Source organism: Monodelphis domestica, chromosome 6 (genome assembly GCF_027887165.1).
Source record: "Monodelphis domestica isolate mMonDom1 chromosome 6, mMonDom1.pri, whole genome shotgun sequence".
NCBI lineage: Eukaryota > Metazoa > Chordata > Mammalia > Didelphimorphia > Didelphidae > Monodelphis > Monodelphis domestica.
In genome coordinates this window covers 130,772,401-130,790,524 of record NC_077232.1, presented here as the reverse complement: position 1 = coordinate 130,790,524, position 18,124 = coordinate 130,772,401, and the positions used below count along the sequence as shown (strand labels likewise).

General features: G+C 33.7%; 1 protein-coding gene across 5 annotated transcripts in view; it reads left to right on the top strand.

The window, feature by feature from the left end:
- The window catches only part of ATP8A1 (ATPase phospholipid transporting 8A1), a 284,236-nt gene that overhangs the window by 105,358 nt on the left and 160,754 nt on the right, over nucleotides 1-18,124 (top strand). For 3 of the 5 annotated variants that reach the window (XR_008912864.1, XM_007496505.3, XM_007496504.3), the window contains exons 14-15: nucleotides 570-658; nucleotides 10,626-10,670. Coding sequence is in view for 4 of the 5 variants with exons in the window: in XM_007496505.3 (XP_007496567.1) it covers nucleotides 570-658; nucleotides 10,626-10,670 (134 nt within the window). In the remaining variant the exon portion in view is untranslated. The remainder of the gene's footprint in view (nucleotides 1-569; nucleotides 659-10,625; nucleotides 10,671-18,124) is intronic. The other 2 variants (XM_056802573.1, XM_007496506.3) reach the window with 1 other exon arrangement.

Sequence of the window (18,124 nt, the reverse complement as noted above, 5' to 3'; positions counted from 1 at the left end):
TCATAATGATCAAAAGGAAGGAATCTCTTAGGTCAGTAGTTTATTTTCTTCTTCGAATTAAACAGTCTTAAGTTTTGTTCATTGGAGTAAACAGAAAGAACTTTTTCTGTATACTAGTGCCACTTGCCAAATTTCATGTTTAATGACAGTTATAGTCATCTGATAAAACTGTTATTGTTTGACATCATTTCCTTAAATACTTTACAGTCCTAGTTCATGATTTTCTGCCTTGGGAAACCCTGATTAATATTTTAATTCTTTACAAACAATAAATAATACTATATTTAAAATATATTTATGCCCTTCATTATTATAAATAATACGTTCTGAATGGCTTCCAATGTACATTTATTTCCATTTGGCCATCATATGTGAAGCTTATTGTAAAGTATATTGAAAAATAATTGAGCTACTCTGAGATAAGTAGAAACAAGTCAGTTAAAATTGAGTTGCTGCTGAAAAGCAAAACAGGAAGTAGATTAGATTTCTCCCATCATACTTATCATTTAATAGACAAGGATGAAAATGACCTTTGGAATTTTAATTTGAATTTTTAAACATTTGTTAAGGTAAAATACATATTTTCTGACAAGACTGGCACCCTGACTTGCAATGTAATGCAGTTTAAGAAATGTACCATAGCTGGAATTGCTTATGGGTAAGTTGTTTTTTCTATTGTTATTTTGTCCCAGTTAAAAAATGTTGCAAATAAGTTCAATTTAAATTCTTGGTTTAATTTAGTCCACTTCCTTTTTCACAACAGATATAAACTGTGTCTTTCTTTTACTGCTATTATTCTTAATAAGATTACTGAATATTTTCTTTTCAATTAAAAGTCAATCTAACTTGGTTATCTATTTTCCTTTTCCACACAGTTTACTCTCCCTTTTAATTCCTGAATTTTGACTCTTAGGATCTTTCTAAAGTTCTCCATCCCAGTGCTTTCTACTAGGATTTTCCAAAGATCACTGCTAATATTCTGAAATAGTAGTAGGAACATGTGTATATTGGTGTGAGAGTAAAGGATATCTTGTAAATATAAACTATAATTTGAACCCACATAGCTTTCAAATTGTCTAAATTATTATAGATACTGATTTTCGATACATGCAGAATAATACCAAAGAATTAATTTTAAAGATTCTTCATTTACTGGTAAGATAGGACCAAGGAGAAATATTCTGTTATCTTATTATGGTCCCAGCTTAAAGCTGGACCAGTATTATGGAATTTTCATGTTCTTATTATTTACTGTGTTTTTTAAAAAATAAGAACACTTACCATTATTCTCATGTTCACACATGATCACATATACACACAGCAGTAAGTCAGTAATTAAAATAATATATTTATAACTCCCTGTTTGAAGGGGTTTCATTTCTTGAAAATGTTCACTTGAGGAAATTAGATCAGAAATATACATATCTTTCCTTTGTATTTGAACTTTAAACCCCACAGAGTGCCAATTCTCCCATATTTATTTTTATATTGCACCTGCCTGAGAACTGGCTTTTGGATTTGTAAGTGAAGTTACCATTCAAAATGCCAATCATTACTTTGTTCCTTAAGAATCTAGGTAACATCTGTATTTTACTCCTAGTAAAATGAACCTTTAATTTGATGGTGAAATGTGCTTATTGTCAAATACATTTTGGTAGAAGTTATATCATTACCTCAATTTGGTATGCAGGTTGTTATACTTGAAGACAGCTTGGTTCTGCTAACATTTTTGTCCCAGGGCAATGGTGTTCATCATTATAACAGTAATCGCTAATTTGTTTGCAAAATGCTCCTTTATGCTCTTTACAGACAGGAATGCTGAGTATATATATATGGAGCTTGTATTCAAGAAATAGCAAAACAATGTCATCGATATAACCTTGTACTTGCCAGGATGTTATTCTCTTTATCCCAGATATGCTTATTATCAACCTCTTTATTGTTTTACTCTTGGAGTTTTATGTTTATGACAACACTTCCATGTTTTCCAACATTTTTAACATCCAAAAAAAGTACTTTTGCCCAGGCAGATTAGTTTCAGCTAGGATTAAAAAGATTTGAAACCTGATGTTAAGCATATTTTTATAATTAGAGTTTATCAAGAAAATTATTTTAATCTGTTTAATATATTTTGAAAATATTGTTATGTTTCCTCAGAATTGTTCTGTCATTCAAAATCTCTAACATTTCAGATAGACCTCCTCTTCATGGTTCAGTTAATGAACCATGAGATTGTAAAAGATTGAAGTATTCCTAAATTTTGTAATTTCTGTTGTGGCGAGATTCAATGGTGAATTAGCAAATATGGAAAGAAATTAACTATAAGTGAGAATTGCTTCTTTAGGTAATAATGAAAGTAGTTTACTTGAACCAAAAAATCATCACGTTAGAGACATCAAATCCATCCACATACCACTTTAAAGTTGAATACAAAGTATTTTTTAAAGTTTTTTTCATGATGATGGTTATGATTTTTTTACTTCATGGTAGAAAAAAATTGGTGTGATTTGATCACAATCAGAAAATCATAACTTTCTTAAATAAAAAATGTTTCTATTAATGGGGATCATTAGAGGTCATTTACTTTAAAATTGCTGTTACTATTTGATAGTTAAGATGTGCTTTTCTAATACTGATACATCAGGCATAAATATGAACTTCTATATAAAAAAATGTATTTGTGTGTGTTTCAAATGGACATAGGCAGTTTTTGAGACTGTCTTCAAAGATAGAATTAGCTGGCAGATAATGCTGTCATTTTGGCAAATTCAAGTGTATACTTTACCAATTTCTCAGTTCTCTATTCATAGTCTGACTCCAATCTATCTTTCTAGCCTCATTTCACATTATTTCCCATTTAAAATTCTCCTTTCCAGCCAAACAGGACTAACCACTATTCCCTAAGTTCAATATTTCTTTGTTCTGCTTCTTTGCTTTCATACAAAATGTCCCTGTTGCCTGGAATGCACTCCATACTCATTTCCACATGACAAAATCTTCTTACTTGGAGGAGAGCTCCATCATGAAGACTTTCCTGATTGCCTACCAAAACTATACTTCCCTCCTCCAATTTCACCTAGAGCCATTTATCTACTAACATAATCTACCTTGTATGTGCCTAGCATTCCAGATGTTGTTTTCTCACAATAGATTATAAATCTGTTGAAAGTAGTAATTGTCACTAAAAAATTCTGTATCCCCAGAGCCTAGCACAGTGCCTTGTCATGTAAAAAATGTCAGTGTTTGTAAATATATTCAATGTAATTGAATTAGGTTTGGAAAGATCAGTTTAAGCCAGATTGTAGAAAGCCTTCTGGCTTAGCATTTGGTATTTTTTCCCTAAGGCAATGAGGGTTTTTGAGCAAAGGAATGCTCAGAAAACCAGTGATTTGGAGAGGAGAGTCCAGCCTGGAGGCCAAATACGATAATATGGGCTAGGGGTGATGAGGTGATTTTTTTTTCTTTTATCTTTAAGTAGTATAAATGAGATCATGAACCACATAGAACACACAAGTGCATAATGGGGAGAGCAGTAATATGCTGATATAAAAATTACTCATAACTACATGTTCATTGTAAGTCATCTGATTTTTAAATACAATTCTTAGTCAAGTGAAAGGTCTTCATGTGCATGAATTTTATTTTTCTTAAATTCAATATCTTGTGATTATAAAGAATTGTTAAAAATGATAATACTGTTGTACTTAAAAGGTTTAAGATTTCAAGTCAGGCCTTCTATAGAATGAGTAATTCCTCTTTGGTGCTGTTCTCACTCTTTGGGTAAATTGCCACTCAAGTGAACTGAGTTTGTATTTCTCGGTTCCTACACTCATTCTTTGTCAAATTAGAATAACTGAGATGTATTTTGCAAATGACCTATTTGTTAATGCATTTTCCATAATAATTAAACTACCAATAGCACATATTTTAATTATTCTATAATTTTTTTCTTGTAACAGAGATGCAAGTTAAAATAAAGGTTAAAGTAATACAATCATATTAAGTACCACCTATGTACTTTTATCACTAATGCCAAATATTAAGCATGCTTATCTAAATATTGATTTTTTCCCAATTTGAAGACTTCTCATGGATTTTTTCATAGTTCCTGGCCACTTTCCATCCATTTCATTTATCTGCTTAAAGGAGAAACATATTAACACATTATGTTAACTCTGAACATTCCTGGCATTGTCCAATTCTGTTAGCAAAGGCCACATCTCACCTGTGACCCTGGGCTTTCAGAGGTAAAAGATTCCACACTAAAAGAATCCAAATCCACACAGTACAGGATCTCATATCTTTATTCCTAAGATAGGGTTTCTGTAACAATCTGGATCTTGCTAATCTCTTTTAATTACTTTAAGTGAAGCAACCAAGAATATGTGGTGAGTGCCTATTCTGTATTCTATGCTAGCTGCCATATGGAGTCCATAGAATGCAAGTGCTCATCTTCAAAGATTTTATAATCTGGTTAAGGAGATAAGACATGCATGTGAAAAGTCAATACTGAGATAAAAATGTAAGATCTTAGAAGGTAGTCCATGACGGTGAAAGGAATGATGCAATTAAGTCCTTGGCAATATGGCCAGACTAAATTTGTTTTAGAAAGCTTCCTGAAGGAGTTGGATTTAGAGCAAGACTCTGAAGTTTGTGTAGGATTTAGTTACAGAGAAAACAGGACAGACCTGAAAATAGATGATGAAGGTGAGGAAGAAGAATAGCATGAGCAAAGATAGAGAAGTAGAAAAGAACAAGCCATGTAGGGTAGTCAAAATAGATAATCTCACAGGAGAAGACAATGATGTCTGGGAAGTTGGATTGAGTTTGGAATTCTAGGTTTACAAGTTAGAATTTCATTCATATGGACTGCCAATAAAGATTTTTAGCAAGGGAATAAAATGATTAAAGCAGTGATTTAGGGAAATTTCATCTGACCATTTTGTGTATTCTAGCTTGGCACAGTTGGAGAAACTCAAGGCATGGAGTCTAGTTAATGATCCTTATAGTATCCTAGGCACAAGGTTTTAAGGGACAGGAGACGCTAGATCAGCAGAATTTGCAGATTGAATATAAATACTGAGAGAACTAGGAGGAATTTAAATTTGCATGAGGTCGTATGCCCAAAACCCAAGATTTTGGTCATGGTGATGCCATGACCAGTGATAGGGAAGTTGGTACCAAATAATGAACTTAGTTTGGATATGTTGAATTTGAAGTGACAACAGGATACCTAAATGGAAATTTCTTTCTTTTTTCATTTTATTCAATAGCTTTTTAAAAAAAATGTATTTTTTATTTTATTTCAATAACAAATTTACACATAAATTTCCCAAAATTATATGATTCATGTTGTCTCCCTCCCCATTCCCAGAGTTGAGAAGCAATTCCACTGGCTTGTATGTGTATTTTCACTCAAAATGTATTCCCATACTAAACGGAAATTTCTAATTTAAGTTGGAAATATGGGTTTAAAATTAAGATCATGATGCACAATGTAGAGACCAATGTTAAAACCAAAAGAATATAGAAAGTTCTTAAAGGAGAGGCTATAGAAGGGAAAAGAAGATCTGGAAACCTTATGGAGGACCTTTTGGACCTCTGGGATAGATAGAAGGAAGAAAAGACCTTAGGAAAAGAGGTAGAGAAATAAATACTTAAAGAATTTAGATGCGATCCAGGATAGTGCAACATTATGCAAACTGAAGGAAGAGAAAGCACAGAATCTTGGAGTTAGATGTGACTTCAGGAACGTTACTCTCCAACCCATATGGAAATCAGAATCCCTGCTACAATATACTTGGCAAGTTAGTGTGGATGAGAGAGGTAGTCTGCACTGCAAGGACTTGGTTTGCAAGGAAAGCTCATGCAGGAAGAGAATGGAATTTTGCTGGCAATGGGGGATGGAGCTAGAACCTCTAGCCAAGAAAAGCAGGTGAACAGTTGGAGAAGGGTTCTCTCTCTTTTGAACCTGAAGGGAGAGGAGCATCTTGCTGAGCTCAACCTGTTGTGATCCCTCATCAATCTGAAGTAATCAGATTAGCCATCCTTCCTCAGTAGTGGTGGATAGAGACTTTTTCCCTTTGGGAAAGATAAGACTATCCACCAAAGATTGTCAATTGTTCTCTTCAATAACTATATATCTTTCTATATCAGGAAAATACAACAGCTTGACTCCACACCCTTCTTAGGGACTCAGGTCTCCAGACCTGAGCCCTCAACCCCTGAAGGGAATTTAGGTTAAAATAGAATTAGAGACTCCCTATTTTCCCCTCTTCCCTAAACCCTACCATTCCTAAATACCAAAGGAATAAAAAGAGCTTATTAATCCAAAAGAAACTGAACATCTTATTCTTCTAATGTACTAAGGGGATCAGGATAACATCTATCAAGAGAAGAAAACAAACCAGAGACTGAAAGGGATCTCTTTCTTACCTTTCAGCTCTGGACCATGATTAAATCTTTCACCTTCCCTTGTGTAGCTTTACCTAAGAGAGGAAGTAGTGTTCCTTTTTTTTTTTTTTAATCTGTTCCCTCTCTCGGGATTTTCAAACTTTGGCTTCTGATCCCCCACTAGTACATTAGTAAAAATATCTTTTGCATTATGATCTCTCATGAGACATAATCCACTACCTTCTAAGAAAGCCCATTTTGGGTTGGCTCTGATTGTGAGGATACTTTCCCCAATTTTATCCTGACATTTACTTCTTCACAACTCCCGTTCATTGCTTTTACTTCTGGTCTCTAGAACCAAACAGATCAAGTCATCAGCTGTTTGGCTTGACAGCCTTTTGGGTACTTGGGCATAACTTGCTTGCCTGCCCTTCTCTGGGTTAAATATTCCCAGGTCCTCCAACCAGTCCTTGTCACTCACCTTCCTAAAATATACCCAGAACTGAACATAATGCTGCATCTTTGTGTGATGAAGGTCCTGTCTAGCAGGGTTAGGACAGTGCCTTGCTCCTGGAAGGCACTTAATGTTTGTGAAATTGAACTGACTCCCTCACTCCGTGGCCTCTATAATATGCCCAATTTATGGGCACTTGACTGCCATATGAAATTTCATAACTGTTGTGTTTGCAGACCACTGAATTGTCTGATATCTTCAGATAAACTCCTCTTCATCCAAGTCCCCATAGTTATAAATATGAAAACCAAGTAGATATAAGACTTTAGATTCATTCCTTTAAAATGTGATGTTTTAAATTTTGACCTCATATTCTGCTCTATGAAGATTTTTTTTGGATCCTGCCTCTGACATTCAAAACGTTAGCTATCTTTTCCAGCTTTATGTCATTTGCAAATTTCATGAAAGTGCCCTAGATAGATTCAACCACATCATTGATTAAAACATTAAATGGCACAGGGCCAAGCACAGTTCCTTGAAAATACTCCATTAGACATCTGCTTCCAAATTGACATTGAATCATTAATGAATACTCTTAGGGTCTGAATACCTTTAGCATCTAATCCACATCCATACATCTTGTCCTTAAGACTAACGTGATTGACTTTTCAAATCCTTGGCTAAAATCATGGGAAATATAATTTCTCCTGATCTACAAGTATTAAAAAGAAAATTAATTTAGTCTTGCATGACCATCTTGATATAGCCAAACTGGCTCTTTGTGGTCACTACTTCCTTTCCTAGCTTAAATGTTGTTTTAATTATCTCTTTAATAATACAGTATAGAATTTTACCTCGGGGCAAGGGGTCAGAATTGGATGACTAAGATTTGTTAAGTGCCAGGGACTCTTTAGAAAAAATGATTTCATTGATCTTCACAACAGCCTTGGGAAGTAGTTATATTATTATTATTATTAATGTATTATTAGCCCCATTTTAGAGCTGAGCAGACTGAGACAAACAAACAGATTAAGTGACTTTGTAAGGGCTATAGAGCTAATAATAATCTCAGAATAGGTCTGAACTCAAATCTTCTGAACTCAAGGCTCAGTTCTTATCCATTGTGTTACACCATGGTACAGTGTTAAAAAATGAAATCAAACTCACTAACGCATTTAAAAAAAAAATAGAGATTTTTCCCATCTTGAGACCTTTGATATCTTTTTCATTCTCCAAAATATTCCAGAAATCACTGACTTACTTAGACATTTACACATTAACTAGCTTTTTAGTACCCTGGTATTATATTCATCAAGGCTTGATTACTGAACTCCTCCTGGCAGTTAGCTGTTTACCTAATGCCTCTATGGTTAACATGGGTTTCATTTCCCTATAAACCATTTTTTTCCAGTGCAAAGTTCTTTCTCCTTGGCAAAAAAGTAAAGTAAAAAAATAAAATTTGAGGAGGTCTATCTACTATCCATTGTCTATTATTCAGAATTCTTTCTTTGATCCTTGTTTCCAATATAGCCTTTAAAAATAAAAATAATAAATTTTTTTTCTTTATATTTCATTGCCAGTCTCAGCTCATTTTGAGTTTTAGTGGTTCTGACACTATCCTTAAAAAACCCTGCCATGTTTTTTTGTGGTTTTTTTTTTGTATTTGTCTAGTATTTATCTATCCTCCTTCCATATTCTGTGTCTATATCTGAAAAGTTTCAATAGGTGGATGAGTTCCCTCTACATTGGCATCAGTCTCTGAGACAATTTTCCCATTCCCTCCTCATTTGAACTGCTTCTCTCTTTGCTTTCCTCTTCTCCTCCTCCTTTCCTCTCCTCCTTCCTTTTCTCTCCTGTCTCCTCTCCTGTCTTCTCTTATCTTTTCTCCTCTCCTCTTTGTCAGCTGGAAATACATTAGCTGCTCACTTGCTTGATTGGCACAGAAATTTTAACCTGCTCTAGTTGTCCAAAAATGGATGGTTTCCACTTTTTTGAGAGACGAGGGATCCTCTGCTGGTTTTCACTCTATTAATTCCAGACTTAGTGTGGAAACCCTACAGAATTAAACTCTTTAATAGCTCAGAACTCAAAAGCGTGTGATCCACCCACCTCAATCTTTCACCTAAGAGCTGGGATTTTAGGCATAAACTACCATGTTGCTAAAATTTTATTCTTAAAAGCTTCCTATCCATCCTACTACACCCAACCCCGGTGGCTGACTTCTGTATATCATTATGTCCCATTTGAAGCTAGCTAGAGTGAATTTATAATGAGCATGTCTTTGTGACTTGTTTTTAGGTTTGGTGGCAGCAGTAGAGAAAGTAGATGGTTAGAGTTAATTCAGGGTCTCAGATTGGTACAGTCAGAGGATAAAGAAACAGACAACAGAGAGCATTTGTTAGAATAGTGTTTAAATAACAATATCAAGGGAATGTGCTAACAGGCTCCAAATAGGGGAAAGTGGAATGATGAATGTATATTGAAGGGAGAAGAAGGTAAGATAATAATGAAAGAGGGGAACTCTAGGTTAGGAGTTTTGGGAGGTGAAGATGTGTTAGGGAGTTTCTATAGGGATAATGTGGGGAAGAGGTGAAGAATTATAAAATTAAAAATCCAAGAAATGCTGGAGTTATCAAAGTTGATTTGGCTAAATTGAAAGGAGGAAAATTACCTAGGAATTAAAGATATAGAAGAAATTAGAACTTCAGCTTCCTAAAGAAACAAACCCCTTCCCTCCAGAATCATTTAAAATATCATTGGAAAAAATCAAATAAGATTTTGAGCCTAAATGTTTGCCTTTTATTTTATTTTCTTCAAAATATGGAAAACTTATATTCCTAAAAAGTGATGTATTTGCTTTTTAAATCCTGTGGCATCTCCACTTTGTACATGTCTGTGGGTGAAAAATATTGGGTCATATCTAATCTCAGGAATTAAAATTAAAATTTTCTGTGTTACGGAGACTATTTTTCTCTTTCTTTTTACTATATATTTAGGAAATGTTCTTATGTAACAGTAAATATTTGTTGAAAAAACTAGTCAAATACTCAACTTTTATTTTATCATACTCCACTAGTACATATTATTTATAAATGTAATTGAAGCAATTTGAACACATAAGTATTTGAGGCTAAAGGCTTTTATGTAGTGAATTACTGCTACAGTAGAAATATTTTGACTGATAATTTGGTTTAAAATGGTAATTTTATAATAAAATAAAATTATGTTAATGTCTTTGCTTTATGTAAGAAATGATTAGTTAATTCATCACATACATTACCCTAGGGTCTTGAAAGTACTTCATCAAGTAAGAGTAAGGAAATTTGCAATCTGATGAAATGTCCCATAGTAATGCATATTTATACCTCACTATTGAATCCTTACTTTGGCAACATTATGTATATGATTTCCTTGCCAAATGACTTTAGCTACCAACAAACTTAGAAGTCCAATTATTTGCATTTTTACATATAAATTTGAATAGTTTGGGTATGTCTGTGGAAGGAATGTCATCAAAAATTACTTGTATTTTAAATTTCAGTAAAGTTCTTGAGTTTCAAAGACCATGCCTTAATAATCCTGTATTTAAGATTCCACCAATTAACTGCTTATATATCAACTTGATCTATTATTTAACAACCATTTTTTTTAAATTTACTGAGTTCTTTCTTAACTTTAATAATCATCTTTCAATACTTCTATTCATGCTTTCCTTTTTTTTAGCTGCTCTGTGATTGTTTTTACTCTTTTTCTATTCTTCCTTTTGCTCTCTATGAAGCCATTTCCCTGAGCCTGAGGATTATGGGTACTCTACTGAAGATTGGTAAGCCCTAAAAATCTTTCAGACTTTCAGTTTTTATTTCTTTAAATATTTGCATCCCATCATTTTATTATCACCTCTCTCTCTCTCTCTCTCTCTCTCTCTCTCTCTCTCTCTCTCTCTCTCTCTCACACACAAGCAAAATATGGTAGTGGATAGATTGTGATTCTATGAGGTAGATTCATAATGCACTGGATATTTAATATGTATGTTTGTGTGTTTGTTTCTGGTTACAGTCTTTGATTTACAGATGTAATGGTGAAATCTTGGAAATATTTTGTTCTATAGCTCAGCCACATGAAAATATTACATATCTGTAATAAAAACATCTGGGAAGGAATTTAGAATTTTGAAATTTCAAGGTTCCTATTCTGCACATTCTTTTTTTAAACCTGTACCTTCTGTCTTAGAATCAATAATTAGAATTAGTTCCCAGGCAGAAAGAAAATCAGCAAGGGCTAGGCAATGGTGGGTAAGTGACTTGCCCAGGGTCGCACAGGTAGGAAGTGGCTTGAGGCCAGATTTAAACCCAGGACCTCCCATCTTTAGACCTGTGAATATATATTTAGGTATTGATCACATTTGTAATAAATGCCGCAATACATCCAGAAGATATTTTCCTCCAGGAAAGTGAAGATAAAGTGAGTCTATAAGCACTTAATGGTAATTACAGCGACAGCTATAGTTCATGTGTCAGCTAATGATTCAGTATGTTCAAGTTCATTGCTGCCAGTTTTCTAAATGTCAACACCTACATCCATGGTGACTCATTCTTGTTATTTTTAAAACTTTCTGGAATATCTTAGCATTTGTGGATGACTCAAATATAATGATACTTAAATCTCTGGGTCCTTATTTGCATGTCTCAGGCCTTGTGAAACTCCAGCTAAAACTTTGTACCACTTCTAGGTTTCATACTGATTTCTTTAATTGTCTTTGTTTTCCTAATCATAATTAGCATTATTTCAGGGAACATTGTAATAGGATATACCTGTGCCAAGCTCCTTGTAAATATCTTATTTGATCCTCACAACAATTCCGTAAGGTAGGTGCTATTGTGTTGTCCACGAAAGTAACCTCGTTCAGTCACCACTTATCAGATTTATCAGTGAATAATTGATAGAAATTTCTATATGTGTTTAGTTATTCCTAAGGAAAATCAGTGTAGTGAGTTGGCACAGTAGAGAGAAGGCTGAACCTCAATAGAAAGAGTTGACTTCAAATCTGGCCTCAGGCAGTGGCTAGCTGTGTGTTACTAGCGATTCTGGGCAAGTCCTTTAACTTCTCTCTGCCTCAGTCTCTTCATCAGTGAAGTGGGTATAAAATAGCACCTACCTCTCAGGCTTGTTGGGAGGATTGAGTGAGGTAGTTTTTGTAAAGCTCTTTGCAAACCTCCAAGTGCTATATAAATGTTACTTATTCAATATCATCATCATTGTAGTCATCAGACGTCATTGACATGAGTACTAAATATTATCATCAGGCTAATATTAGAATTGCACAGATTTATAAAGGAGTGTATTTGCTCAGTTGCTTTCATATTATCTAACAACTGTTTGAAAGATACTGTTGTTTAGTCTAGCCCACAATTTGTTCTTTTCCTGACTCTAAAAGAAAACTTTGTAAAAACCCTTAGACTTTCTTATTGTCCTTTTCTATTTTAAAAAAGATTGCTTACGTCTAGTAGTTACTGTTTCCTCTTAAATATTTATATGTATTAAACTGGACTTAAAGTAATCACAAACTTGTTAGTAAAAATCCACTTGTCCAATTGTAGCAGTTGTCCAAAAAGTATCGATTGTCCAATATGTAAGCTAGATATTAAACACCAGAAAGCATTTTATCATCTTTATAATATTAAATTCTCATAATCACAAAAGTATAGAATCTCAGAGTTGGAAGGGACTTCAGTGACTCTCTAGGCCAACAAATGCTTGACCCAGAATCTCCTATCACATACTCAAAGAATGATCATCCAGGCTTTGGATGACTCCTTTGCCAACCTGCTGGCCTCTTGAGGTAGCCAATTCCAATTTTAAATAGCTCTATTTGTGAGGAAGATTTTTTTTTTAATATATATATACGTAAAGTTTTATTTGTGCTCTTCTAATTCCACCGTTGCTTCTGGATCTACTCTGTAAAGCCAAACAAAATTATTCTAAACCATTTTCTACAGTAGCCTTCAGATATTGGAAAACTGCTCTCATGCACATAGTCCTCCTCTTCATTCCTGAGCAGCTCTTCTTTTTTCCAAGCCAAACATACCTTATTTACCATCCAGCTCACTCTCTATTCGTGGTTTTCCTAAAATATGGTGCCTAGACCCGAGCATTGTACTTCAAATAATCCTGATGAGAGCAGACTACAGTAGAACTAGTAACTAACACCCCTGTGTTGTGTACAATACCTCTTTAAATACAGCCTCAGGTGGCATTATAGTTCTTAGCTGTCACACCACTTGGTCAACTTAGAGTGATCTTGTCTACTAAAACTCCCAGAATGTTTTCACATCAACTATTTTCTAATTGTTTCTCCTCATTCTACACTTTCTGATTTTTTTAACCATAGTATAAAATCTTAAATTTGTCCCTATTAAATTTCATCTTATTTCATTAACCCCAATCTTCCTTTTGGATTCTAACTCTGTCACCCACAGCTTTCTGTCATTTATAAATTTGACAAATATGCCTTCTATTCATTTGCAAACTAGCACAAGATCAATAATATATCCTTGGGGTATTTCACTAGAATCCCCTCATAGTTGTTATTGAACGATTAGTGTCTTCTCTTTTGTTTGGCCATTAAATCAATCCTAATTCCTTGCTCAAAAATCCTGCCCCTTTTTGCTTCTCTTATCACAAAACTACCTTAAAAATGAAAAGAAAACTTCTGTCATTTCTTATTCTGGGATTTGACATACCTGACACTATTCTTAAATAAATTTGCTACTCTTTTCCAATTAACTTCAGTTATTTGTTCTTGCTGATAATATTCTTTACCTATCTTTTAAAATATGAATTGATTTTCCCCTTTGAAGCTGTGTTGTTCTCTTTACACTTTTTTCCTCTTTTATTTATGTTTTCAAGTTGTTGTTGTTGTTGTTGTTGTTTTTTGAGAATTTCCCATCCCTCTTGGGACAAATCTTACAAATATAAGATTACCGTATACCACCTTTTCCCCTTTCAATTCCTTGAAATCTACCCCACCCCCATCTCCACAAATCTAGGGTCCATATCCAACTATTTCAAATTTTTCCTTTTCTTTCCCAATATCTTTGATATTATACTTTTGTGACAGCATCAGTCTAGGAAATCATGTCTTCCCTTGGAAAACAGGAGAGAGTTTAATAGAAAGATCATAAGATTTGGACTCAGGAGACTTGGGTTTGAGTGCTGATTCTGGCACTTAATAGTGGGGCCTGGGTGGCTTCCTTTCTTGCCAAGTAGAATATCTACATGGCTACTTTTCCTCATCTTCAGTGGATATAGATACTTAATAAATTTTGTTAAGCCAACCTCTATGATAGAAAGATTGTTTGACCTCACATTTCCTTCACTTCTAACTTCTTTGGACCAGAATAACCGTCCTTTTACTCTTTTCTTCACTTTCTGAAGGCCAAAATTGTCATTAAAGCTAATTACAGTGATGTCAGTGATTAATCTGATGTTCTGCTTTGGGCTGAAATGAGACTCCAGATGTGTCTAGATCATTGAAGGCCCCATTACCTAGTATATCATGCCTTCACAAGAGCTGACTGATCACAAAATCTTCATCCAGTTCCTTCTGATAGCCAGATAGTAAACTTCCATGACAAAATCCCTTCTGCTTCTCCTTTGTTGTTCTTCCTCCCAAGACACTCTATCATGTTTCCTTCATTAGGTTCCTGAATTTTTTTTTACATGAACATAGTTTCACAATAGACCAAGGCTCTCTACTGCCTCCTTTGTCTACTCTTTTGTTTTTTGCAAATTACATGCTTTCATAGCTCCATATTCTTGGAATTTGTTCCACTTCAACAAGTTTCAGTAATGCTTATTTTTATTTATGGTCAAATTATCCTTCTTGTGTTTTGGATCTCTTAATTCCCCAAATGTTTACTTCTTTTGTGCTTAAGCATATGAGACTACAGGTTTTAGTGCTGACTTTCTTCTTGAATATTGCCTCCCATGAATTGCTAGAATTACTCGTATATTCTTCTGCTTATGTTGTACCTGCCCTTTCTGTGAAATCAGGTCTGGAATATCTTTATGGGTACTTGTCTCCCTGTTCTTCTCCATCTAATTCAAAGTTTTCTTGATTTTTTATTTTCACCTATCTTTGTTTTGGGGGATACTAGCAATAAAAAATGAACTCATGATCACCATAAGTAGCACCGCCATATGTCAACATTGTAAACATATAACCATAAAAGAGACAGTGTGACCTTGGGCAAGTCATTCAATCTTTAATGCTCTGGGAAGCTCTCTATGATTATGAGTTGCAAAGGAGCCAATTTGCTTTGGTTGAGGGGGTTCTCTCATGCAGGATTTCCCTATAACAAGGAAATTACAAATTTAATCCTTAATCCTTTGCCTAGGTAAAACCATTGTACTGTTTTTAAGTTTCACAAACCACACTGCTGATAGCCAAAGTCATAAGTTTGATCCCTTTGGAGCCCAGTTAATTTGCATCTCTTCTGTGGCCACAGATATTCTCCTTAAACTCAGTCACTCTTTCTGCAGATTTCTCTCTTTGACCCTAATATGGATGAATATTAGTGGCTGCTGATGGCTCAGTGCAACACCAGCATCTTTTAGGAGCACAACTCTTAAGTGCATGTTCTTTTAATAATGAGTCAGTAGTGGAACCTTCCTAAGGGAGGGCCAGTACATTGTGACCATAAATAAACCATAAATAATTGCATAATGATATGTTCAATTGACTTCAACCATTGTATTCCAGGAAATTTTCCAAATGAAGTTAAAATTCAGGTACACTATGGCAAGAATAGCTTCTAAATATATATAGATAAGAGAGATGCTTCCATTTTATTTGAGACACATTTACTAGAAATAAATAGTAAATCTTTTAAAACATTATCATGACTATACTATATTGTGAGTTTGTTACATTGAATATAATTACAACAAATTTTGCTAAAATGAAGATATTTTTAAGCTGGTATGTGGCCACTGACTCCCTTATAATGGGTATAGAAATGTAATCCCAGTGAAAAGTATATGCCTTTATTCAGCTCACTTTTCCCATCCTTCAGTCATATTTTGATCATTTCCCCAAAAGTGTCCAGATCAGTGATTCTCATAGTATACAAAGTATCATAAATATAAAATATGAAAATAAAAATAAAGCTGTATGAAGATGGCAAAAGGTTTTCTGGCAATTAATATCTTTCTTACATATAGTACAATTTTTACTTTCTGGAGTATCTTAGCATTTGTAGATGACTCCAATATAATAATATTTAAATCTATGGATCTCATTAGCATACCCTAGCACTTGCAAGATTCCACTTAAATCATTGTACTGTTCTAAGTATACATTAATTTATATTTTGCTTTCTCTCTTTTTTTATTACTAGAATTTATTTATAGGTGTCTCAGTACCTCTTTCCCCTCCTCACATCATAGACATCATTAGGTTTTCAAAGTAGATGTCCTGCTTCTAAACCATTTTTCTAAACTCTTAAAAGACACAAGACTTGGAAATGACTGTGCCAGGTGCCTTTTGTGGGAAATGATGAATTCTGGGGTATCCTTGCTAATACACACAGAATATGCATGGCACTTGTTGGACCCCTAGTGGTCATTGTAATTGTGTGCAAAGGTCAGCCTTGATTAAGCTTTTTTCTTGTTTTATGTGTTTTAGATCCTATCTGTTTCTGGATTTGGCAATATTGACATACTTTTAGCATACATTTATCTTAATTATCTTCAATTTTAAGAAATTTAGAATTATTTTTATTTCTGGTTATAAGTGAGACTTCTCCCTCTAATTTCAATGTGGTCATGCCTATATAGTAACTTATTTTAACTTTGTAGAAATCCATCATGAAGAATTAAATAAAAATAAATAATATTAGTATATTACTATATAAAATATAAGATATTATTTATTATAATAAAAATAAGTAATAAAAATAAGTATAAATAAATATATAAAATTAGAATATATATAAATATATAAAATTAAAAATTAAGATATAAAAATAAAATATATTAAATATATTAAAAATTAAAATAAATATATAAAATTAAAATAAAATATAAAATAAGAAATTAAAATGCCTTGAGCATTTGGTGGCTAGTCATTAGACTGTACATTTCTTGTAGTGTCACAATAAAAGAGTATGACACTTTTGTTATGTTTCTCATAGTCATATTATGAGCTCATCTGTTCTGCCATTCTAAGATAATGGTACAGAAATGGTACTTGTTCAACTGACTATATATAGTAGCTTGGATCCCTAGGTAATTGTATGTTCACATTTGTGAATTACAGCCATGAAAAATTGAGAGTGTGTTTTTAATAAATAAGTTGGAATGAATAAATGCAAATGATTATTATTCTTCAAAAAGCCCCACATTTGAAGGTTGAGTCTCTTATTCCAAAGGAGCTGCCACAACTCAGAATGTTTTCAGAACCTTCTTTCAGAATTACCCTCATAGATATCCCTGGAACTCTACAATAAGAAGACCTGTCTCATTCTCATATTTGGTACAAACCAGAATTGGTTAGTGAGGTCATTTAATTTATTTATATTATATATATATATATATATATATATATATATATGATATATCTTATGTTCTGTATTGCTGTAGAAGATAGGGGAAAGCAGTGGACTGGTAATTTCATGGGTGGAGGCTATACTCCCTCTCAAGAATATGAGAGTACTTTGCAAAATATTGCTTTCTAAAATAAGAAATATTAGGCTTTATGAAGCAGTGTATGAATAACAGATAGGGATAGAGAATAGAGTTCTGATTTCATTAGTATAAGGAACTCCCAGATGAGGACATTCCCTCCATCCTTGGTACATTCTCTACAAATTATAGTCATAGAGCGTTGCCAAAGGGCACATCTACGTTAATTAACTTGCTCAATATCACCCAGCCCATATATGGCAACGGTGAAACTTGGACCTTCATCTTCCTGGGTTCAAGATCTGTTCTCTTTCCACTATTTGAAATTGTAGTATTGTTGTATAAGGAACAGGAATGCTTGGCACAGTGCTGAGTAGATAATAACTTCTTAATGAATATTTATTTAATCAACCAATCAATGTTAAGTCTTTATTAAGTTCCCTTGATGTGTCAGGCATTGTGCTTAGTGCTGAAGCTACAAAAACAAAAATTAAATAGTTCATTCCCTCAAGGAGCTTACTTAATATCCTATAGCAGGTGATAAATTAAATTAACAAATTAAGTTTGAATTGCAGAGTTTACTAAAAAATAAAT